This window comes from Lontra canadensis, unplaced genomic scaffold, assembly GCF_010015895.1.
Source record: "Lontra canadensis isolate GAN:19392208 unplaced genomic scaffold, GSC_riverotter_1.0 scaffold31, whole genome shotgun sequence".
In the NCBI taxonomy this organism is placed as follows: domain Eukaryota; kingdom Metazoa; phylum Chordata; class Mammalia; order Carnivora; family Mustelidae; genus Lontra; species Lontra canadensis.
This window is the reverse complement of record NW_022631025.1, coordinates 490,283-516,999: the sequence shown is the minus strand read 5'-3', so window position 1 is coordinate 516,999 and position 26,717 is coordinate 490,283. Positions and strand designations below refer to the sequence as shown.

Here is a 26,717-nt window from a genome sequence, read left to right as displayed (position 1 = left end):
TCCGTTCCTGATCCATGAATAATACCTTAAACTCCCTAGCAAAGGACACAAAGACCTTAAAACCTTTAAATCTCCAAAATGCAAAAATCAAAAAGGCCTGAACCAAACACGAAGCAAGTTATCCAAATCAGAACTGGAAGTCAGTAGATTTCTTTAAAAAAAACAAAAAACTGAAACTAAAAAAAAACAAAAAACCTCAAAAAAGAAAAAAAGTGGAAGATTAGAATTCCAAAAAACAGGAAAAATAAAGAAGACAGGAGACATCTGAGATAGAAGAATGGATGCACGGAAAGAAGAGAGGGAGGGAGGGAGGAAGAGAAGTGCCTGTTTTAGTAAAACCTGTGAGCTAATATGGTTTCTCTATTTTTAAGCAGCTGGAAAAAAGGAAACAAATTAAATAAACTGTTTCATGACACATGGAAACTATTTAAAAGTTAAATTCACAGTGCATATAGTTTTACTGAAACAGGGAAACACACATTTGTTTACATTATGTCTGTGACTGCTTCAGCACTATCTGTCAAAGTTGAGTACCTAGTACAAGGCAAGGATGTCTCCTATCACCAGTTCTTTTCAACGCTATACTAAAAATCTTTGCAAATGAAATTAAACAAAAAAAGGAAATGAAAGGTAATACAAATTGAGAAAGAAGACATCAAACTGTCTTTGCTTTCAAATGACATGACTGTCTACAACACAGAAGATAGGAGAGAATTAACAAAAAAGTTTGTAGAACAAATACACAATTATACCAAGGTTGCAAGACACAGGGTAAATATATAAAAGTCAATTATTTTTCCACATACCAACAACGAACGAGTGGAATTTGAAATTAGAAACACAATACCACTTACATTAACATCCCTCATAATAAAATACTTAGGTATAAACCCAACAAAATGTGTACAAGAGCTATATGAGAAAAACTATAAAACTAATGTACGAAATCAAAGAAGTAAATAAATGAAGAGACAGTCCATGTCCATGGACAGGAGGACTCTGTATTGTCAAGGTGTCAGTTCTTCTTAATTTGAATTATGGATTTGATGCAATCTCAAGCAAAATCCCTACAAGTTATTTTGTGGCTATCAACAAACTACTTCCCAAGTTTATGTGTAGTGGGAAAAGACCCAGAATAGCCAATACAGTAGTAATGGAGAAGAAAAAGGTTATGGCACTGACACTACCCAACGTCCAGACTCACTGTCAAGCTACAGTAAACAAGCCAGGGTGGTTATTGGCCAAAGAACAGACAAATGGACCAAGGAATAAAACAGAAAACCCAGAAACAGACTTCCATAAATCCACTGATCTTCGACAAAGACAAAAAAGCAATACAACGGAGCACAGATAGGTTTCCAACAAATGATACTGAAACAGCAACATTCTCAAGCAAAATCAGGAATCTCCACACAAATGGGCCTTATGCCCTTCACAAAAATTAACTCAAAATGGATCACACATCTAACTGTGTAAAGCACAAGACTGTAAAACTTCTAGAAGAGAACAGAGAAAACCTAGATGACCTAGCAGACAAAGAACTTTTTACTTACAATACCAAAAGCAAAATCCATGAAAGAAATAATGAACTGGACTTCACTAAAATGAAAGACTTATTACAAAAGATAACATAAAGAGAATAAGACTACTATGAAAGCTACAAGCTGGGAGAAAATACAGAATTTTCTGATATTTGATAAAGAACTATTATCTAATACCTACAAAGAACTCTTGAACTCCACAAGAAATACAAACAACTCAATTAGAAACTGGGCCAAAATCTCGACAGACACCTCACCCTGGGTATATAGATAGGAAATAAGCAGATGAAAAGATGTTCCACATCATGGATCATCACAGAAATACAAATTAAAACAAGACACCACTATCTACCTATTAGCATGGCTAAAATCTGGAACACTGATATCAAATGCTGACAAAGAGGTGGAGCTACAGAAACTCTCATTCATTGCTGTTGGGAATGCAAAATGGCACACTTACTTTGGAAGACAGTTAGGCAGGGTTTTTTGTTTGTTTGTTTGTTTTTTTTTTACAAAACAGAACACTCTTGCCATTTGATCCTGTAATTACGCTTCCTGTTAGTTTCTCAAAAGCACTGAAAACCTGTGTCCACACATAGATGTTTCTATGAAATACAGATGTTTCTAGCAGCTTTATTCAAAACTGTCAAAACTTGGAAGCCACCAAGATGTCCTTCAGTAGGTAAATGGACAAATGAACTGTGGTCCATCCAAACAATGGAGTATTTTATTCAGCACCGGAAACACAGAACAACAATAGAAACATAAGATAGCAAGGCATAAAAAGGGAGAAAACTTTCAAGTGGCTACTAAGTGAAAGAAGCCAATCTGAAAAGGATACATACTATATGATTCCAACTATATGAAAAAAAAAAAAAAAGGTGCATAACCACAAAATAGAACATACAAAGCCTAAGTCGGTATCTGTCCCTTTAAAAAAAAGTTTGCCTGCCCTGGTTTAATATATTAAATGAGTAGATTAGGTCAAGACACTTAGTTTCTATCTGCCCCTCCAAATCTCAGTAAGTCTCCACAAAAGACAACTTAAAAATTTCATGTCCAAGGGTGCCTGGGTGGCTCAGTGTGTTGAGCCTCTGCCTTCAGCTTGGATCATGATCTCGGGGTCCTGGGATTGAGCCCCACGTTGGGCTCTGCTTGGCAGGGAGCCTGCTTCCCCCTCTCTCTTTCTGCCTGCCTCTCTGCGTACTTGTGATCTCTGTCAAATAAATAAATAAAATCTTTAAAAAAAAAATTCATGTCCATTGTAAGGTTGTAATAAAAAGTATCATTAACAAAAACTGGGGAACTTGTGGGGCAGAAAAAAGTAGACTGGATTAGGATTCAGACAGAAATGCTACAGCTACAATCACTGAAAAGAAAATGCCACTGCAAAAACAGAAACATCCTTCATTTTAAATGTCCCAGAAAAATTCTAATTTCAAAATCAATATAACAAAAGCTTGGAAAAAACATCAAGGTAATGTTTACAACTGGACAGTCTCGGCCACTCCTCCTACCACACATACAAAGTTAAAGACAACATCAACCTCTATGTCCAAGATCAGGCTCTCTGACCAACATGGAAACCAAGTCCATGCTCTGTCTCAGGGGACATCTGATCTGACCGTGAGGCCAGAAATGAAGAGAGAAGCAAAGCAGAACCACTAGAAACAGCAGCATGGGATTTAAAAAAGGTAGAAAGTTGACAACCACCATTCCAGAAGTCAAAACAAATATATTCTAAAACTGAATTCTAAAACACAAAAAATAAGTAAACAGTAACAAAACCGCACAAGCCCCCCCAAAACGTTACACGGTCAAATTCTACCAAGCTGCAAGAACAGATGACTGCCCTGCACAGCACAAAGAAAAAGACAGAAAGCTTTTCACCTCATTCGACGAAGTTAAACAACCTTGATACTAAACCAGAAAAGGGGAACAGGCAAAAAAAGAACTGGAAGACTGATCACAGCAAAACACATAAAAACCGAATCCCCTGTTTATATTAAAAACCACTACAGCCACTAACCACCATGACCAGGTAGCGTTGATTCTAGTAACGCAAAGCCAGCACAGCATTAATAACTCTATTAACACAATTCAGCATACTAAAGGCTAAATAAGATAAATTCTAATACATACCAGTTGCAGCTGACCCTTGAACAACACGGGTTTGAATTGTGCAGGTCCATTTATACAGAGATTTTTTTCAGTAAATATAGGACAGTACTGTGAATGGACTTTCTCTTCCTCATGATTTCCTTAGTAACATTTTATTTTCTCTAGCTTATGTTATTCTAAGAATTTTATTATAATAATATTAAATTGTTATTAAAATGTTACTACTTCACTGTAAGAATATACTATATAATACATATAACACGTCAGATATGTATTAGCAACTATTTCTGTTATCAGTAAGGCTTCTGGCTGAGAGGAGGCTTCTGCAGGTAAGTCTTGGGGGAGTCAAAAAGTAACACACATGGTTCATTACACCCCCACATCATTACAGGCTCAGCGGTATAAATGCTGACATGCACCAAAAACGCATTTGACAGACATTAACACGTGCTCCTGATGAAAAAACAGTAACAATTCCTAACGAGGTGAAATAGAAGAAAACTCCCTGAACTTGCTGATTACTGGCCAATACTAACAGCACTCATCAGAGTCGAAGAAAGACAAGGAAGATCGGGATGGACGCACTGCAACTAGTGAGTATTGTGCCGACGGGCTTACCAATATAACATGAAAACTGCGTAAGAGTAAAATGCTAGGAGAAGCCAAACTAAAAACAGCATTATTTATAGATAATGAACTTTCACCTGGAAAACACAAAAAAATTAACTGAGAAGTAACAACAGCCAATAAAAGTAATTATCAAGCTGGTGTTACATAAAATAAGCACTGGAAACTTCATCACCTTCCTATAGAACTACAATAGCCAGACTTCACCCGGAGAAAACGTCCCGTTCAAAGGAAGAAATGCTACAAAGAGCAAGCGTAAATCTGAGCTGGAGAAAAAGATGGAAGACCTAGCAAGGCAAAAGTCAAGAAAACTTTCTTGAAGAACATTAAAAAAGAGACACCCCCCCCCGCCCACACACACACGGAATGAAACCCATACACATCACAGATGGAAAGAATCAGTATTACGAAAATGCCAATTCTTTCTAAATAAGACTTAGAGAAATTCCAATCAAAGTCCCGTGACAGTAGTTTCCCTCCTTGCTTTAAAAACTAGCAATTCCAAATTCATTTGGAAGAACTGACATGTGGGAACCAAAGAAAATCTTCAAGGAGAAAAGAAAAAGAATAATGAGGGAACGTCATACCCTCAAGATATTACAGGTTTCCACTTTAATACTGGAACCCAGTTAGGGTGACACAGCAGGAGCCAGCATCCGTAACACAGCGACAACGAGAGACCACTACAGAGCGGCCCGTCAGTCAGTGAGCACTTGTGAATGAGAGAGCACTTCGGAGGAGAGGGGGAGCGGCCTGAGGGTGCGATCCACACAGCGGGGACAAAGTCTAACGGGAAAGCATCTGCCAAAAGCAAAATAAAATGCGAAGATTCAAAAAATAAATTAATTCAAATACAATAAAATGTTAAGATGTCTTTTGTTTTCAACCTTGGCAAACTTGAAAAGCAGCAACATTAAATGCTGGCAAAGATAGGAAGAAACAAGTACCGTCATGTAAGTGATGGGAATGTAAATTATTACAATCTTCTTGGAATATAATCTGGTAAAAATGATTAAAATATAAAACCAACACATGATACCTAGAATTGCAATTCCACGTTCAGGAATCTATCCTGTAAGTACACATTCTAACACTCTCGAAGACTTGATACAAAGATACTCACCGCTTTATTATAAATAACAAAAAATGGAAAGAAATCCCTACACATTAATGAAGTAATTTAAAATTTTGGATAAGACAATGCTGTGGATTACTACACCGCAATATAATAAAAAGTATTAATAATCCAGTAAGTTGATACGTACTGAGCCATTAATATTACCCAGAAGTCTCTAATTCTAAGGAAATAGCATGATCCTATCTACACAAACAACAAAACAATGCCAAATCCGTAAATATGTGTGTATGCAATTATCTGGGAGACATTCTCTTTGATTGCTAATAACTACCCTCACACGCCATGTCATCACGTATAGGAAGCATCTTTAATTATGAAGTATTTTTCACAATTTTTCAAGTCAAGTATATTACACTGCGCTCCACAGCAACCAGCTGGAGATCATGATTATCTAACGACACAGTAAGTACCCTAGCGAAAGCTTCTACAGAAGGACAGCGTGCAGCTCTCGAAGTCTGACATTTACGGTCATCTTCAGCATGCTAAAAGGAGTTAAACTGAGCTTACCAATTTCATTAATCACCGCTCTGATTTTGGAGACGAAAGGACCAACTTCACTGGGATTCATTTTGACTCTCTCCTTAAGGTCAGCACCTGCAAAGTATTTTATTTATAAATACAATCTAGTTATAAACAAAATTTTAAGGCAATGAATTGAAAGTTTACTTAAGATTTATAGGTAACTAGAATATCAACTGCATTTATCCACTGAAGGAAGTATGTTACTTAAGTTTTCCTTCTCAAAGACCAGCACAGGAAAGAATGAAACACCTGCTCATACAGCATGTGTCCACAGCAGCGGTTCTCGAACTCTGGTGTCTCGGGGCCCCTGTACACTTAGAGGAAGAGACTCACTTGAGATGGTATTTACCAATAGTTATTCTACTAAAAACTATTAAATTTTTTGAAAATATGTATTCATTAGTTTAGTAATACAAACGAACCCACTCGTATTAAGACTGACGCCAGCCACTTGCTCGGCGCCTAGAAAGCCGCAGTCTGAGCAGCACAGCTTTCGGCCGGCAGTACAAACGTCGACCCGGTGCAGAGGGCACACCACAGAGTCAGTCTGACCCCATGGATGCCCGCCTTGGGGGCTGCAGACTTAACTTATGTGCAAACTGACAATTTCAGAATTATGAGTTTATCACAGAATCATAAATTTGGAGCAGAGAAGAAATCCTTAAGGGATCACTTACTCTGTGGCTCAACAAAGAATTCTTTTTAATAAAATAAAATTGTATGAGAAAAGGCTCCCATTTAAATGAACAAATACAAAACAAAGTAAAATGACAGCCTGGCAGCTACTTACTCTCTGAAGGGTCCGTTATAAAGACATTGGGACTAGATAGAATGCCAAGTGCCAGCCAAGGCTGGGACACTCTGAGCCCACACTTCCTGTCAGAGCACATACCCTACAACTCGTCAGTTCTTAGCTATATATACCCTAGAAAATCGCAGACAGATGCCCAAGGAATATGTACAGTGGCATTCGATGCAACATCTATAAAACTGAAATAAATCAGAAATAACCTAAATATACATCACAAGAATTTCTAATAAAATTAAGATATATATATACAGAATATTACACGTTCAGCATGAAAATGAAGGAATTAAAAGTATAAGTACAGAAAAACCTAAGTGTTGAAGAACATATAATTATGTATATTTATTATACCTTAAAACACTAATATGCATTTATATATTTAATAACACTATGCAATTACATTTACAGAAACACACGCAGGATGATAATCACGGACATAACTTTTCTTTAAACGAATGCTATTTAGGGGAGCAGCGGCTGGCTCAGTCAGTGGAGCATGTGACTTTTGATCTCAGGGTTGTGAGTTCAAGCCCCACACGGGGCATATAGCTTAATAAATAAATAAATAAATAGCAAAAGAAAGCTATTTAGGGATATGAAGTATGCATGGAAATGATAAATACCAAATTCAATTCGCAGCGAGCTCCGCGAGAAGGGAGATGTGACTGGCAACGGTCACAGAGAACTTCACACTTACGTGTAACGCTACGCTGCTTAAGTTAGCGGATGGGTACTCAATACATTGGTCTTTAAACGTTTCTGAATGCCTGATACAGGTCTTCACAGTAAGCTTTTTCCATGAAAAATATTTTTACGGCCAAAAGGAGGATACAACTAAGTTGACAGTGTGAGGCGCTGCCTACTGCCCGTTGGCTCACACACTCCGGTCTGTGGAAGCGGCTAAACGTGGTGCAGTACCGGGGAGAGGGCGGATGACAGAGGAGCCGAAGCGACCAAGAGGAGAAGCAGATGGGAGGCACCGGGGCTCTGCTCGCGGTGGGCCCGAAGGAGCCCGGGCTGACCGCGTCACGGATCCGCCACATCCTCCAGCCTCCGTGTGGGCTACACCGCGGGCGTGCCCTCCGGCATACCTAACCAGTGCTCCAGACGGGGCTTTCGCCGGGTGTCGGGAGCCGCGCCGGGAGCTCGGGGAGTCGAGGCTGGCTCTGGACGTGGGCCGCCCATGCGCACACCCCGGCCCCGCAGAGCTGGGGGATGTGGTCTGGCCCTCAGTGTGGTCCTGACCCTCACAACTGTGTGAGACTGCCACGGGATTCAGGGTGTATTTTAGAAATAATTTCCTTTCTCCATGGGATGTTAAACATTTGTGACCTTGAGACTACATTTTAAAAACTGTAATACCCTTTTTGCTTTTACTTTAGAAACGCAGCCTGAAATCTTGAACATTCAGAACCTAAAAGTACAGTTTCGCCTCTATCCCTCCAGATTTTGTAAATTTCCCATTTGACAATATCGGTTTCATTTGAGGTCTGGCATCTTGCTTTTACTTTTTAGATCCCCCATGCCCACGACCACTCCCTGCAGGTGCGAGAGCCTTCGTGCTTCCAGGGAATCCCGCGACAGCCCCTCCTGCCTTCACCCTCCCACTCACCACCAGACCATTTCCAAACACCTCGCTCTCCTTAAACCTCAAACCTCCCACCCAAACCGGACACCAGCTTACTAAGAAAACAGACGCATTCGGAAGAAAAATGTCACCAACACCCACCAGCAAATCCACCTACGTACCAGGAGTCAAGTCGCACTGTGCCCTGCCTCCTGTCACTTCAGATGAGCCACTCACGACCAAAGCCAACTCGTGCCCTCAATCCCACCTCTTCTCTGTTCAGGGCCACCACTCAAGGAATTATCCCTTTCCTGGCTGGCATCATCTACAAACACTTAAGTAGCCCCCTCTTGGGAACCATTCCCTTCGGCTACAGTGCTCACCTTAAGAAAGAAAAGAAAATTATGTGGACTTTCACTGCCAGTTCCAATGGGAGAGTTTATGATCGGACCAACTCTTTCACGAATCCCTAGCTAAGAAACGTAAGACCGCTAGTTTGAGGACGATGGAGAACAACTAAGACAGTCAGAATGGGTGAGAACATCAAGGCAAATGTAAGTACCTAAATCATCTCACAGAAACGAGAAACAAATTGGAGCTCAGGGCTTGCCAACGAAGACCACAGGCTTTTGTTCGGGACCTCTGAAGGTTAAATATAAAACAGGGTAAACATGAAGAAAACCACACCAAGACCAACTGCTAAAAAGAAAGGACCCAAGGAAAAGAAAAAATTTAGAACCTGCCCAAAAAAGTAACTACTCACTTAGAACTTTAAACTAAGCAAAGCGAACAGAAAGAATGAAAAGGAGGAGAATACTACAAAGTCTACATAGATTAAAACAAGAGAATATTACTAACAACTGTGGCCCTATACATTTGGAAAGGACATAAAATGGACACATTTCAAAAAAACACAACTTATTAAAACTGACAAAGAGAAACTCTGAAAACACAAATACTCATGAAGGAAACTGAATATGTTAATTTAAAACTTTGCTACAAAGGAAACTACGTGCTCGTGTGGCTCCAACAGTAAATTCTTCCAAACATATAATGAAAGAAACTGGACGGGGCGGGGGGAGGGCACCCGGATGGTTAGAGCACTCCTGATCCCGGGGCTGTCATTTGGAGCCCCATGATGGGTACAGAGACTACTTTAAAAAAAAAAACAAAATCGTTAAAAAAAAAAAAAATTAACACGAATCTGACACTTACATGGAGAATTGCAAAACAAAAACCCAATTAAGAACATCTTAAGAAAAAAAATGACAGGCTAATCTTTCTCATAAATATAGTCTTAAAAAAAAATCCCTAAACAAAATATTAGTAAAGCACAAACAGTGGTAACATAAATAAAATACCGTATTTCAAGACCAAGTTACATTCAGTCTAAGATTCAAGACTGGTTTAGCATCAAGTGTTTAAAATTTATAAAACTAACAGCATAAAAGGGAAAAATCATATAAACTTTCAGTAGGCATAGAAAGAGTACTTAAAATTCAACTCATTCTTTACCATCTTGAGACATAAGTTACAGGAAGTAAAATCCAGTCATTTTAAGTACAATTCAGGAACTGTGAATTTACGAAGTTGTACAACCCGCACCCCCGTGCAACTGTGGAGCATTTCCATCACCTCACACTCACCCACTGTCGCTCCCTGTTCCCACCTGCTTCCCCGGGGAACCACTGTTTTCCTAAACCCATGCCTTCTCTGGACATCTCACAGGAACAAACTCGTACAACAGACAAGACAGTCTCCTGTGTCCTCCTCCCACGTGGCAAGCACGGTGTGTTTCAGGCTTACCCATGTCCTAAGAATGGATCGGGGCTTTTTTCTTTTTATTACCAAATAGTATTCCTCCGTAGGGACAGAGATACGTTTTATCTATCCACTCACCCACTGATGGACACCTGGGCTGTTTCCACTCTTCGACTACTATGAAAAATGCTACTGTTAACACTCACACACAAGGTCTTGTGTAGACAAGTGTTTCTGTCTTGAGCAGATACACAGGAGCACGACAGCTGGCTCATACTGTAAATTTCTACTTAACAACAACAAAACTCTATTGTCACTGTTTCTGCACAGTGGCTACACCACTTTACGTTCCTACCAGCAACGCCTAAGGGTCCCTGTCGCCCTTGTATGGCCACCAGCACTAGCCTGCCATTTTTTTATAGCATTTTATGGGAGTGAAACGGTATCTGTTATGGTTTAAATGTGCATTTCCCTAATGACGTGAAAAGTCACGTGCTTATTAGCCATTCACACAGGTCTTTGCTGGAACATCATTTCAAATCTTTTGCTCTTTTTTTTTACTGGACAATTTGTCATCTTACTGAGTTGTCAGAGTAGTATCTTGGAAACAAGTATTTTCTCAGAAATATGATTTACAAACATTTTCTCCCCATCTGTGGTTTCTCTTTTCACTTTCTTGATTTTTTTTTTTGAGTTTTAACTTCAGTGAAGTTCAATTTATCAATCTCTATCACACATGCTATCAGTGTCCTATCTAATCAACAGTCATTCTTAATAAAGTTCACCGCAAACTAGGAAGAAAAGAGGATATTTCTGAATCTGGTAAAGAGTAATTATAAAATATCTCTAACTACCATCGCCTTTACAGGTCAATTACTAAGACAGTAACAGATATAACAGTCAGTATAATAAGAAAAAAATTTAAGTTACATGGATCAGAAAGGAAAAAATGAAACTGTCACATGAGCAGATGACTTAGTTATATAAGAGGAATAGCCAAAAGAATTTAGAAATCATGAAAACAAGTGAATTTAGTAAGGTTGAAGAATACAGTTCAATAAACAAAAATCGACTGTCTTCATATATACTAGCAAAAGAAATGTGTAAAATTTTAAAAAGATACCATCTCAGTAACATTCAAAAATCAAGGAGCCAAGGAATAACTCTAACAAAAGATGAATAAGATCTTGACACAAAAACCTACAAAATCTTCTGAGATGAATTAAAGAACTAATTAAATGAGGAATACATCATGCTCATTTTAGAAGACTTTCATGCTGAAAGATAAAATTTTCTTCGAATTAAGACAGTCACTGTGGTTCCAATCAAAATCCCAATGCTTCTGGAATATGAGAAGCTAAGAATGCAAAGGGCATTTTCAGAGCCTCCTGCAGAAGAAACAGTTGGACAATTTATATTAAAATAGGAAGATGTTATTATAAAGCTACTCTAATTAAGAAAACTGTAATACAGCCTCAAAAATAGAGAAAAAAAAAAAACAATGGAACAAAACAGCAAGTCTGAAAAAGACCCACTTGATTTATAACAATGATGGCACTGCGGGGAGGGAGACCAGATGGACATTCTGATAAATGGGGCTGGGACCACTGAACGTTCATGTGAGAAAACACAACTCTTGGCCCTTCATACCTGACACACACACATACACACACACACACACACACACACACACACACAAATCAATTCATGATAAATTATATCCTAGATGTGAAAAGGAAAACAATCAAGCTTCTAAATGAAAACCAAAAATACCTTCAAGACCTTGGTATACACAACATTTTTTAAAGATTTCTCCAAAGACATAGGAAAACACTGGACTACATTGAATTAAAAAATTTCTGTTCATCAAAACACACCATTAAAAGAATGAATATGCACATGAAAGGGGGAGAAAACGTCTGAGAAAAATGCCTGAAATAGAAACCCTGCATGTGTAAATCACAGAAAGTAAAAGGTAAAAAGCAGACAAGAGACTCAGATACTTCTAGAAAGAGGAGACTGGCTAATAAAGAGATGGAAAGGAACACACATGATTAGTCATCAAGCAAACACAGCTTAGAGACACAACTTCACAAGCAACCCACAGCTAACGTGTTGGTGAGGGTCCAGAGCAACGGGAACGCTGACTTAATGCTGCTGGAGTACAAACTGGTCAAAATCACTCTGGAAAGTAATTCCACCCCAAGTGCAAACACCCATATCCAAAATACACGAATGTGGAAAAAAAGCACATTCACAGAAGCATTATTCACGGCAGCTAAAACCTGGCAACGCCCCGGCCATCCACCAGCGACGGAATGGAGAAACTGGAGGACTCCAGGAGGAACAGGATTACAGTCCTCCTCGCTGCATGGCACGAACCAAGTCCCACAGACACGGCTGAGCAGCAGTCAACCTTAAAAGAGTACATGCTGGATAATTCCGGGTACGTAAGGATTAAAAACAAGCAACATTAGGATCTGGCGATCAAAATCAGAATAACCCCAGTCGCTCTGGGTGAGAGATGGTTAACGACAGAAAGGCGTGAGGGATGAGCTGTGGTATGCTGGTCACGGTCATGTTCACTTCTTAAACTGGGTGGTGACTGCACAGGTCAGTTCATTTCACAGAAATGTATTACACACTTAGGATTTGTACAATTTTCTATATGTATATTATAATCCAATTAAAAAGGTGAAAACAAAGTTTCTGACTCCATATGCTCCAGCCCTCCAGCCACCACCCATCTCTCTCCTGGTCATTGAAGGCAGATTCCTCCAAAGGGCTGCTCTTTCTGTCTCCCACCTCCCCTCTTACACAGGGTCTTTTAAGCAAGGGAGAGGGAAAGACAATAGAAAAAAGACTAAATAACCAACAAAGGAAGTGGTAAAGGTTTGGGGTGAGAAAAGAACAGGAAAGTGCCACAGAGGTGGAGGTTGGTGAGGCTGTGGACAACACGACAGTATTAACTGGTGCAATCATCCTGGTGTTACCGAGAAAGTAGCATGAAATTCAGTCAGATCTCTTGTCACGTTAGTGAAACTTAGTATCTGGTTCTAAGCTACACATTTTTCCTCACTTAGACCGCTTCTGCAGTGTCTGCCCCACTGCAAACTCGTCCCATCTAAATACATAGTTCAATATTTAATACACCAGACACACAACGCGGAGTTAATATGTTATTTAGCAATTCTGAGAAAAAAACCTATTTCACTTAAATATTGCCCACTAAAATGGCCTCCCCTAAAATTCCTGGACTTATTCTTTGATATAAATTCCTATGTTTAAATATGCCTTAAGATTACTGTGTGTGAGATTTCTGCTCATTTATACGTGCAGTGGACCATCCAGGAGGACTTAAGTTATGAGAAACGGTAACATTCTTTGTCACACACTGCAGGATGTCTAACTTCCTTGGCCCCAATAGCCAGACCATAAGGCCTTTCAATCACTGCACCAACCGAAGAACACCCTGGAATTCCAACATGCTCCCCAGGGTGTTCCCATCCCTCTGGAGATCTACTGCTTACGCCAATGGTCTTCAACCTTTTTCATGCCTGCTAAATATTGCTAAAAAGAATTTTGAAAAACAGGCTATATTGAAAATTTGTATATGACATTTAAAACTTTCATCACCTGAGTTTAAATACTTGTGAAGACTGCAGTGCAGTCCTAAACACTGGCATCTTACAAAAGAGCTGACTCAGACCATGGCGGTGTGTCCAGTGCAACCCCAGTGACCTGATTCACAAAAGCACCACGTCTAACACATACAAACAAAGCCTAAATGTTACATTGTTTCTGTTCTCTATGAACTACTAGTTCAACTTCTTTCCTGTAACTGTTTTTTTCTGATATACTCAGTATTTATGCATAGAAAACTTTTTGCAATGAAATACATAAATGGATTGAGTTAATTTTTATTAAATTTCCTGTAACTATGATAAAGCACTAACTTTAAAGTTTTCCTCTAGGGGTGACTGGGTGGCTTGGTTCATGAAGCAACTGCCTTCGGCTCAGGTCATGATCCCGGAGTCCAGGGATGGAGTCCCACATGGGGCTCCCGGCTCCATGGGGAGTCTGCTTCTCCCTCTGACCTTCTCCCTTCTCATGCTCTCACTCTCTCTCTCAAATAAATAAATAAAATCTTAAAAAAAGGGGTGGGGGGGGTTACCCAGCACGGACTTCATTACGAGTCTGAACCGGCGCCCCCCCCGGCCGCAGCGGAGACGGAGTGTCCGGTAACGATTCCATACTCGAAGCAACCGTACATTGGAAATGCGTCTCAGTGACATCCCTGGGTCCATCTCCCCTCCTTCCACTCATTATCTCATATATCTGTGCATGCAAATCTATGCTAGAAGGAGGCAGGGTTCCTCATCAAGTTTAATCGCGTGGAGAAAACTTTCTCACGTACACAAAGGAGTTCTACTTCCGCAATACCGCCCGAGTTCTTCAGCTACTTTGGAGCCACCTCTTGAAAAATCATATAGTAATCAAGAAGCATTTAACAATTCCATATGAACTTTATTAGGCAAAGAACTGGAAACTGCCAGAATAAGAACAGGATCCCAGTTGAAATTCTCAGTATTCATATTAAAAATAATAAAATAAAATAAACCCCTTTTGGCAATTCAGAACCTTTTCTCCATTCCTGGAGCAAGGAAGCAAGGAAGATCAAGACTGGCTTGTGAAATGCAAGGACAGCTGTGACAGGGAAGATGGTGGGAGCGACTGTAACCCACAGACCGGGCAGAAAAGTCTCACGAAAGAGCGCCTACGTCTGTAAGCGGAGTATCAACTAGACACTTTGGAAAGAAGCTATTCCTCCTGGACGCCTAGAAATCTCCCCACCACCATCCGGCAGATCATTGCGTGAAGTCATTTTCCCTGGAGTACAGTGGCCAGATCACAGGGATGGAGATGGCAGTCTTTAAAAGTTTCCAAAGTATTTCCACCTCCACACCTGGCCAGCAGCGCGCCGCACCTGTGCCTGGCACTGCCACGCTCGCTAAGTCTTGCCCATCTAATGGACAAGACGGGGCAGCTTTAACTGCCTTTTGCTCCGCAGCAGATGAAACGCCCACGATTTGCAGGAGGATCGACATGTGCAGCATCAAAGTTGACGCTGCCACGTCACTCCAGTGTCCGTACACGTGCTGTCAATCCCAACACCTGGTCTTTCACGCTCGCACCCCAAAAGGGCTTTCCTTCCTCCCGTTCAACCCAAATATCAGGTCAACATAACACGGATTTCCAGACAGCTCAATCTACAGCGCCGGGGGGGGCGACGCTCCCAAGGCCCCGGGGAGGCGTCCGTCGAGACGCCTCTCTTCTCTTCCCTCCTGCACGGCTCCACGTGGCGCACAGAGCCGGGTCGGCCGCGCCTCACAAAGGAGCTGGGCAAGGGTCTTCGTCATCGCCTCAAAAACGTACGTGAGATCGGAATGATCAGCCCCAGACATGCCGCACAGAACGCCTTTGTGCGGGCATCGGGCCAGGTATGTTTTCACGGTTCTGGGATTAGTCAATTTTCTGTTTCTTAAGTCAGTTCTGGTTAAGTTTTGTTTTGTGATAATTTATCTATTTCACCTAAAATTTGCAAATGTATTGACATCAATTATTGGCAAACATTATCTTACCAGTTTAATGTCTATGGAATTGATACCTATGGCCTCTTCTTTCAATCGGAATATTGCTTATGTCTTTCACCCTTGATTTAATCTTGTGTTTTCTGCGTCGTAAGTGTATGCTCATCTTCATTCCCTTCCTCTAGGACCATCTAGGTCTAGCCTATAGCTATCTGTATCTTGTCCTCAGCTGGACTCTCAGTTTATTCATTTCAAGCCTTCATTCTCTCCTCAAATACAATCCGAACTATATTACACAACTTGTAAAGTATTTTGTTAGAATGTAATTCTGAACATGCTCTAATTTACATGAAGATTCCTCTGTTGAGCCCTAAGTTATTCAGAAGTGATTTTAAATCTCCCAATGTATGGAGACTTCTTCTAATTACCTTTTTGTAAATGACTTCTATCTTAACTGCTTGCAGTCAGAACACAGCCTTTCAAATCTGTAGAGGTTTTACAGCCAAGCAGACGGCTGACTGTCATGCGTACTGCCCGTGTTCTTGAAAGGAATGCGTAATCCTGGATGGCGGAGGGCAATGACCCACTCAGGTACCCACCCTAATGCTCAGCGCACCTAGAGAAATGATCAACACCCTTCGTCAGCTGAGGATGAGAAACCTTTGTGTTTTATTTAATATGTGGGTCATTTTATAAATAATTTACAGAAAAATAAAAGAAAAATGAAAAAGCAAATTTGACATTTTAGTCAAAATGTAAATATACAAAACCCGTATTTTTAAACTCTCCTGGTATGTGCATATATGTGGGGACACACACATACACACACACTACAAAGACATTCATATATATGGATACATACTCACACACACACACACGAAGACACATCACTTGGACAAAACGGCCCATCGACGGACACATATGAACCCAGAACACGCAGTTTTATAAAAATCTGATTACAGATTTTTATAAAATAGATGATCATTACTTGTAGTTCTTCTTGAACTTGCATTGTAGAAATGCAGTGCTTTGAAACTTTTGACAGCTCACAATTTTGTTAGAAGAGTCCTATTCTTGTGCTCTGTAAAATAGATTCAGCTCAGGACGCCGGAACCTCGGCGCAACAAAGCTGACGATTTGCTTTCACCCGCACACCACCTCCTCCTTCCTATCACCTCCTCCCTTGACAAGCTGCGTCAAGTAAACAATCACGCGCGAACATTACGTGAAATACAGGAATACTGACACGCAACCGCTTAGCAAAAGGGACGTCCGAGTGCTCATCACAAACCACTGCGTAAAGAAGTCCTTCCCACCAAGGGGCTAACTGAATGCATGTTCCACATTTCCTTGTATGAATCACTGCTCACCGTTCACACAATGAACTGCTCCCTCATCCATTGCTCCCTCATCCATTCCTGACTTCAAGAGAACTCACCCAGGATACTGTCATCTGACCACTAAGAGTCTACGATTTCCCTTACATGATCAACTTCACCTTCAATGATTAGAGCCTGGAGTCCTGCTGTCTCTTTTGATGGTTATTCATCTGATAACAATGAAATATCTTCCTCTGTCAACGTTCTACTCCTGGTCATCAGCGGTAGAAAATTAAAAATTCTAAATTCTTAAATGTGTTCAATAAAAGCTAAAAGAAAGACGACAGGGACGCTTGGGTGGCTCAGTCGTTAAGCCTCTGCCTTCGGCTCAGGTCATGATCCCAGGGTCCTGGGATGGAGCCCCGCATCGGGCTCCCGGCTCAGCAGAAAGCCTGCTTCCCCCTCTCCCACTCCCCCTCCTCGTATTGCCTCTCTCGATGTCTCTGTCTGTCAAATAAATAAATAAAATCTTAAAAAAAAAAAAAAAAAGAAAGAGTACAAAGATGGTGCCTTCAGATTTCATTTAAAAAAATTTTTAAAGGTTTTATTTATTTATTTGACAGGCAGAGATCACAAGCAGGCAGAGAAGTAGGCAGAGAGAGCGGGGGAAGCAGGCTCCCCGCTGAGCAGGGACCCTGACCCAGGGCTTGATCCCAGGATGCTGGGATCAGAGGCTTTAACCCACTGAGCCACCCAGGCACCCCCTCATTTAAATTTTTAAAAGACGGTGCAATTCTTGAAGCAATGCAATAAAGATGCAATGATATGATTATTGCATCATCTTTCTGGGAGTTCCATCATTCTTCATTTTTGTACTGTAGTCTTTCTCAGCACAGCCATGATTAAGTGATAAGTAATAATAAATCCATTACTAGATGATGAAATTACTAATATAAATAGTGATACAAAAAAAGAACCCGCAATGCATCTTAGATTCAGAAAAAAAGGTTCAATGAACCCACACTGTAATTGTAAGAGAAAATGAGTATTCACTTTTTGAAGTAAATTATACACAACTAAGTGGGATTTATCCCAGGTACACAAGGCTGTTCAGCATTTAAACATCAATCAAAGTAATCCTCACATCAGCAGCTAAATAAGAAAAAATATCACATGACCGTATTAATAGATGCAGAAAAAGCGTACTAAACTCAATACCCATTCATGATATGCATTCTTGATAAAGTGAAACAGAGGGGTACTTTTTCAACTTGGTAAAGAATATCTATAAAATGTCTACAGCTAGTATAATTAACGGTGAGAAATTCAGTTTTCCCACTACGATCAAGCAAAAGGCAAGTATGTCCCTCCCACCAAACCTTTCAGATCTCCTACTAGAAGTCCTTATGAATGCAATATAGCAAAAGGAAGTAAAAAATAACAGACCAAGAAGGAAGACATAAAACAATCACTATTTTTTTTTTTTGCAGACGACATGATGTCTACTCAGTAGAAAATCCAAAAGACTCAATTAAAAGAAATATTCCTAGAATTTGCAATTATACCAAGATTGCAGGATGCAAGTTAATATATAAAAGTCAATCACTTTTCAATACCCAAGCAAGGAACAACTGGGATTTGAAAATAAAAACATAATGTCCCTTACATTAGCACCCCCAAAAATGAAATACCAAAGTATAAATCTAACAAAATATGTATAAGGTCCATAAGAGGAATACTACAAAATGAACAAAATCAACAAAGAACTACGTAGGCGGAGAGAGAGTCTATGTTCATAGACAGGAAGACTCAATATTGTCAAGATGTCCGTTCTTCCCAACTTGATCTATAGATCCAAGGTACATCTCCAACACCAAAGTCATGATCCATCAAAGACATAATGGATAAGCTGGACTTCATTAAAATGAAGAACTTCTGTTCTGCCAAAGATAATGTCAAGAAAACGAAAAGGCAAGCTGCAGAATGGGAAAAAATATTTGCAAAAGACATACCTGATAAAGGGCTGTTATCTAAAATATACAAAGAACTCTTAAAACTCAAGAAGTAAACAAGCAACTCAATTAAAAACTGAGCCAAATGGGGTGCCTGGGGGGGCTCAGTCAGTTAAGCATCCAACTCCTGATCTCAGCTCAGGCCTTGATCTCAGGGTCATGAGTTCAAGCCCCACACTGGGCTCCATATTGGGCATGGAGCCAATTTAAAAAAAAAAAAAAAAAAACTGGTCCAAAGACTTTAACAGACACTTTACCAAAGATGTACAGACTGGAGATAAACATATGAGGCTCCGCATCATATGTCGTGGGGGAATGCAAATTAAAACAGGGAAATACCACTATACACCTATTAGAATGGCTAAAATCTGGAACACTGACACCACTAAATGCTGGCAAGAACATATCGTTCATGCTGATAGGATGCAAAATGATATGCTTCTCTAGCAGACAGTTGGACATGTTCTTATAAAACTCAACACACTCTTAATACACGATCCAGCAGTCCTTGGTACTCACTCCAAAGAGTTGAAAACTTCCGTCTGCTTAACAACCTGTATACAGACATTGACAGCAGCTTTATTCACAACTGCAACACTAGGAAGCGGCCAAGAGGTCTTTCAGTGGGCGGAGGACCGAGCTGTGGCACGTCTATAAAGTGGACTGTCATTAGTAAAAAGAAATGAGCTACCGTGCCACGGACATGGAAAGACATAAAGAATCTTACATGCATATTATTAAATGAAGGAAGCCAATCGGAAAAGGCTACAGTGTGTGGTTCTGGTGTAACATACTGGAGAAGGTAAAACCATGGACACAGGGAAAGATCAATGGTCACCAGGGGTTTGTAAGGAAGGGACAAGGGAACTACAGACAATTCTTAAGGCAGCAGAACCATTCTGCGTGATACTGTAATGGCAGATACGTGTTATACATTTGTCCAAACCAAACCAAACGGAATGCATAACACCAAGAGTGAACCCCAACGCAAATGAGAGACTTTGGGTGCGTAGGACAGGTCAGTGTAAATCCATCAGACCCAGCACACGGACCACTCTGGTGGAAGGTACTGCTTATGAGGGAGGCTATGTGTGTGTGAGGCAGGGCGTTCATGGGAAATCTCTGTACACCCCTCTCAATGTTGCTATGAACCTAAAACTGTTGTAGAAGCACTTAAGTGTTAAAAAAATTTTTTAATTATACAGTAAATTTTCCTCAAGGTCATTTACAGTAACTCCCATTTAACAAAAGAGACTGTTCTGCCGTAGGATTTTATCTGAACTCAAAGCTCTAATACACAGAGCTTCATTTTCCCTCAGTGAAGCATCCTTTTACCATCCCAAACCCAAAACTTTCCTTCTACCCAGCATCCCAGGCTCTCCAGCTCACTGGGAGGCTTCTCCCCTAAGATGGTGCCATTTCTCCATCCCCTGCAGAGTCAGGGTCAGTCCCATCACAGCAAGCTGCCCACCGTGGTCCAATCGCCGTCTTCAGGAAGGCTCACGAACCCTCCTTACGCTGCCGGCTATCATCACATTTCTGTGAACTAATTTCTAGGATACCATTAACTGAAACAAGTACAAAGAACATAAACAAAATTCTACATAAGAAAAATGGAAACAGGTACACAAGCATATCCTTAATTCTGCAAAAAAGAAACATGATGGATAAACGAGGAACTAATGAGACTCATGAACTCCCTCAAGAGTGGGAATCAGATGGAAGGGGCTGGAGGGAGGAAGTGGGCAGTGACACTTCCGTGTATAGTTTTCACTTTTGAAACCATATTGATACATATTCAAAGTAAAAGAAACAAAAGTGAGGAAACCTAACTTTATTTCATATGAATAAAACATAACTGCACTGAACAAGAAATGACACAAATAACTTCCAATACAGTGCTTTTACTCTACACCTCAGTCTAAAGCCAGAAATGCTGCAAGGAAATCGTGAATCCTCGTTAGAAAGTGTGCTTATCACAGTGGTATCAATTCAGCAATTCTGAAACTATTTCCTGCATACTACAGAATTGAGCAGATGAATAAATATATTTCAGATCACACTAGTATAGAATGGGAGAGGAGGGATGCCGGGGTGGCTCAGTGGGTTAAGTGTCTGCCGTTGGCTCAAGTCATGATCCCAGGATCCTGGGATTAAGTCTCTCACTGGATTCCCTGTTCCCTGGGGAGTCTGCCCCTCCCTCTGCCTGCCACTCCCCCTGCTTGTGCCCTCTCTTTCCCCCTCTCTCTCTGACAAGTAATAAATAAATAAAATCTTTAAAAAAACATAATGGGAGAGGAAAGTGAATCCTACAGTGGGGAACTGGAAATGGAGCTGTCAATATGAACTCATGGCTTTCGATACATAAATACACTGATAGGAGAGAGAGTGTGTGTGTGTGTGTAATACAGTGTAATTCATTTACCTAAGTAGTTCTTAGCTTTATCCAGTAAAAGGGCCTGGAGACAGAGACACCAAGGGACAATGCGCATGGTTAGCACCCAGATCTTACTTCCCAAACACCATTCCCTACAAAGGGAACTGAAAATTTAAAGCTCTGACTACGACGGGGTAAGTGACAGCAGACTAGCCTTTTTTCCTTCAAATACTGGAAACTTCCTTCAGAAGGCTGACCAACAGGGAGTGACAGACTGCACGGGACCCGGCTGACTGCTCCAGCTTTCTTTCTAACAGTGCTTTCCAAGATGGGTGCAAGGCAGGGGGCTAAACAGAGCGAGCAGGGAGGCTGGGTGGCTGGAATCTGCAGAACAGAAACTCAGAGAAAGAGCTCCCATAATCTGCACCCAGTTCCCTTAACCTTTAAGATGAAATGCCCATTCACAGGCAGTTATCAAAGAAAGGACATCGACAGGAAGCCCGGGTGTGAACAATTCTGCCGTTCGCCTTATGACCAGCAGGATCTGAGAAAATCTACAGGACACCCTGGGCACTCAGGAAAGACATCAGAAGCTTTAAAAAAAAAAAAGCCTCAAAGGGTGAGGCAGATTGTCCAGAACACACCAAGTAGGGGTGGTCTATCCATCACAAACGTAACTGATGTGGGAACAAAGGCAGAAGAGAAATTATTAAATTTCCTTACTGCCTACGGCCCATTGACAAGTCCTTGAAACAGGCGGAGTGACCTTGCTCTAGGGACTCCACTGCCTCGATGCTGACACTTTGCTGAAGGCAAAAGTCCATTTTTGGACTTGTGGACCTATAGGATCCTGTAAGTCTACTGTAACACAGAAAAATTCTTTTAGAAACTTTATCTCTACTCCCCAAAATATAGGTTAGCAATCACCCTCCAGACATATGGCCCACTGACACACATCTGGAGGGTCTCAAGACTAAAGTTTCATTTGCCAGTGATAAGTGAATTTTCCCAACAACAGCCGGCCCCCTCGAGGACCTGGAAACCTTGCTCCCAAATTCCTTAGAGACTTATGCTCCCCCTAACCCTCTCTCGACTGAAAGTATATAATGCGCCCCAGTGCAGCTCTTTCTGACCACCGGTCCCGTCCCCAGGCTTTAAGAAAACCGCCTTTTTGCACCAAAGACATCTCAAGAATTCTTTCTTGGCCACCGGCTTTGAACCCTAACATCTTTCTTACATCAGTAACCAATCACAGATACTTCATACAATTCAAGAAAAGAAAATCACCAAAAGTTTATAGTGAGGAAGAGATAACAACTCAAAGTATGTGATATTTTTACAAATGTTTTAATGAATACATTACATTGGTATCTATTAATCATGTGGCCTATGTTTTAGAGAATGTGAAAATACGGACTACTCCCATGTCTCAAACTTGATTTTGCCGAGCAAGTCCTGAGTTATTCAAATGGGCATTCTAATGGGGGGTTTCTAGGAACATAAAGCACAAGGTGATCCTCACTGACAGGGGCCCCAAAGGCCACTATCGCGATGCACCTGTGCGACTGCGGGCTGCAGAGGTTTCTGCAGGGTCACTCCTCAGTCGCACAAGACAAAAGGGCACTTTCACTGCTGATTAGAGACGCAGTCTCCATGGGCCAGGCATCTAGCACCTTCCGTGGAGCCCTACGGAACTCAGCCTGGCTTCTTCAGCTGCAGGCTGAGAGGCCAGGTCCAGGGAAAACACGTGGATCAACAAACAGGAAAAAGAAATCGAGTCTGGACTGGGGTGAGCATATCACAGCGGGCAGGCTGGTCTGCCCCCAGCTAAAACTGGTCATTCTTGTTTCCTAAAGCTCTAAAAAATAAATGAAACAGACAGGTAGGTAGACAGATACATGACAAAGACTGTAAGAGGCCCAGAAAGCCTAAACTATCTGGCCCTTTACTGAAACCGTTTGCTGAAGCCTAGTCCAGACGAACTCTGGGTCCCCAGGGAACCCACAGACGGCAAGCTGTGCGGCTGAGTCTCAACCACCAGAGCAGACGGATAAACACTCGATCTAAGTCTTTTTGTTTTTTTTTAAAGCTTTTGTTTATTTATTTGACAGAGAGATCACAAGCAGGCAGAGAGAGGGGGGGAAGCAGGCTCCCCACTGAGCGGAGAGCCCGATGCGGGGCTCGATCCCAGGACCCTGAGATCATGACCTGAGCCGAAGGCAGCGGCTTAACCCACGGAGCCACCCAGGCGCGCCATCTAAGTTTTTAGGCTCTGCCTTTGTAGCCCCTGGAGCTCCACGGGACCTCACCCAGGGTCACAGGCTGAATTACATCCCCTGGGACTTCCCACAGGCAGGAGCTCTTCTGGCCTCCAGTGCCCTCCTCGCCGCTGAAGGCAGCAGGGCCTCCCTGGGAGGCCTGGCGAGGGGCCCCGAGAGACAGGAGCCCAGGCCATCCGCCTCCGGCCGAGCTGCCCGCCTCTGGAGGGGCCCATTCTCTCCTCGCCCCAGAGGAGGCAGCCCTGTTCCTCAGAGACAGGCCTGCACTTTAGAAGGTCCCTTTACGAAGGGCGGGTGAGGAGACAGTATGGGCACGATCACTCCTCTCCACCCAGAGCCGCCTGCACAAGCGGCGTCTCGAAGCTTACGTCAGGTAACCAGGACGCTCTGCCGGCGGCACTTCTCAACCACCACAAGCCTTCGGCTCCTCTCCCGGAGCGGCCGTGCGGAACCTCCAGGCCGGGCGCCGCGCCGAGAACGGCCCCGCCCCAATCCAGGGACTCGGCGGATCCGCCGGAGAAGCGGCTGATCACGAAACCACAAGCAAAAAATAAATTCCGGAACTGAAAAGTGCCAAGAAGCAGCTAAAATAGGGAACTGTGGTGAAGGGTGGGGGGCAGGGCTACAACGACAAGGGAACAGCTAAGGAGATGACATCTGTGCAAAGGTCTTTCCGAGCTAAGGGAACGCTGAGCCTGAGAGGAGAAATGAGCTCTGGCCAGCAGAGACCAAGGTGGAGAGAACATGAGGGAGGAAGGGGACAGATAGGGCAGGGGAGGAGAGTAGCCAAACCTTACACACTTGGTGTCTGTCTCCTACAAAGAACGGCCAGCTTCGTGGCATGATCCTCTGGTTGGAGGTCAGAAGCAGAAACTGCCGGCTCCTGAGAGGGTGAGATGCGGGCCTTCCCCAGCTCCTGGAGGCTGTGCACGGGCCCGGGCTCACCACCACCTCCCTGTACGACTAGGACCTTCCCACCTTCCTCTCTCCTCCAGATCCCTGTCCTCCTGCCTTCCAGGTACGCACCCTTGTCTCTGGGCTGCGCCCACCAGCTAACCTGAGGTAATCTCCCCAGCTCCAGATCTCTAACTTCTTCATAAGGATGACGTCCCTTGTGTCATGTAAGGTCACATAGTTCCAGGTCCGGGGTTCAGGACATGGACAAGTTTGGGGACCACCATTCATCCATCACACACTTTACTTTGCGGTCGGCTGAAGCAGGGCAGTGAGGCGATCCTTCACATCAACCAACTGGGCTACTCTGCTGGGCAGCATGCTAGAGCGAGGCTGGGCTGACGGAGGTAAATCAGCGGATCCCTCCTAACGGGCACCTCCTATTTCTTAAGAAGGAAACAGGATCTATAGAGCATAAAATATTACTTAGGACATTTTTTTAAGATGTATTTATTTTAGAAACAGAGACAGAGAGCAGGGGGAGAGGGGGAGAGAGATCTCCAACAGACTCCCCATTGAGTGCACAGCCCGACGCAGGGCTCGATGGCAGGACCCTGAGAACTACGTGAGCTGAAATCAAGAGCTGGACACGCAACCAACTGAGCCACCCAGGCGCCCCTTACTCAAGAAATATTTTTTTAATGGAAATAGGGTTAGAAATGAATTAGCAACAGCCAATAATTATTACTTTCTCAGAAAGGCCGTGAGTATTCTGAGTTCTTTTTAATGGTATCTCTGGCATGTCCAAATGAAAAAATTAAAATTATTTATAATATTAAAAGCATCTATTAGGAAAGAAAAAAGGTTTAAGATCAACGATCTAAGCTTCCATCTTAAGAATCTAGAAAATAAGGAATAAATATCAAAGCAAACAGAGGAAAGAAAAAAAATGAACCAATGAAACCAAAAGCCAGTTCTTTGAAAAGATCAAGAAAAGTAATAAATATTTTACCAGAATTTAAGGAAAAGACCCAAATTATCAATATCAAAAATGGAAGAGATCTCTAAAAATTCAGTCGACATTAAAAAGATAAGGGAATATTATTAACTTTATGCCAGTAAATTTGCAAATCTAGATGAAATAGATAATTTCCTTAAAAGACACCAATTACCCAAACTTAAGAAGTGGGTAACTTGAATAGCCCTCTATCTACAGAAAAGATTACGTTCACAGTTAAAAATCTTCCCACTGGACCCAGATGGCTTTGTTGGTGAATTTTACCAAACAACTACAGAAGAAATAACAGCAATTCCACACAACCTCTTCAGCAAAACGGAAGAACTCACAATTGGAACACTTTCTGATTCATCTCATGAGACCAGCAATGCCCTGACACTAAAACCAGACACAGACGTTACAAGACAACTACACTTGAATTTCCCTCACGAACACAGCTGCAAAATTCCTCCACCAAATGTTAACATATTGAATCTAACAGCATGTAAAAAGAGTAACACATCATGACCAAGAAGGGTTCATTACAGGAATACAAGGTTGTTTAACAGATGAAAATCATTTGATAATTGCCATTTTTAAGAGACTCAGGGAAAAAAGATATAATCATCTTAAGAGACACAAAGGGGCACCTGGGTGGCTCAGTGGGTTAAAGCCTCTGCCTTCGGCTCAGGTCATGATCTCAGGGTCCTGGGATCTAGCCCTACATCGGGCTCTGCTCAGCGGGGAGCCTGCTTCCTCCTCTCTCTCTGCCTCTCTGCATACTGTGATCTCTGTCAAATAAATAAATCAATCTTTTAAAAAAAAAAAAAAAAGGACACAAAAGAAAGAAATTTGACAAAATTCAATACCTATTCGTGATTTTAAAAAATCCCCAGCAAACTAGGAATAGAATCTTTTACAACCTAATAAAAACACATTTCTGAGAAAACCACAGCGAATAGTACACTTATTGATGAAAGCCCGAATGCCTTCCCTCTTCAGCGGAGAGAAGGCTAGCACGGACATTCTCATCAGCTTTATCCGACACTGTAAAGATCCCAACTGATATAATAAGAAACAATAAAGGCCAACATACTAAAAAGGAAGAAATAAAACTGGGTACAGACGACTACCTACAAAGAAAAATCCCAAGAAATCTACAA

The 26,717-nt window shown here is 41.8% G+C and overlaps 1 protein-coding gene across 3 annotated transcripts in view; it reads right to left on the bottom strand.

The window, feature by feature from the left end:
• AUH (AU RNA binding methylglutaconyl-CoA hydratase) overlaps positions 1-26,717 on the bottom strand; it is a 148,374-nt gene that overhangs the window by 106,646 nt on the left and 15,011 nt on the right. For all 3 annotated transcript variants that reach the window (XM_032866407.1, XM_032866408.1, XM_032866406.1), the window contains exon 4: positions 5,935-6,021. In XM_032866407.1, coding sequence (XP_032722298.1) covers positions 5,935-6,021 — 87 coding nt within the window. The remainder of the gene's footprint in view (positions 1-5,934; positions 6,022-26,717) is intronic.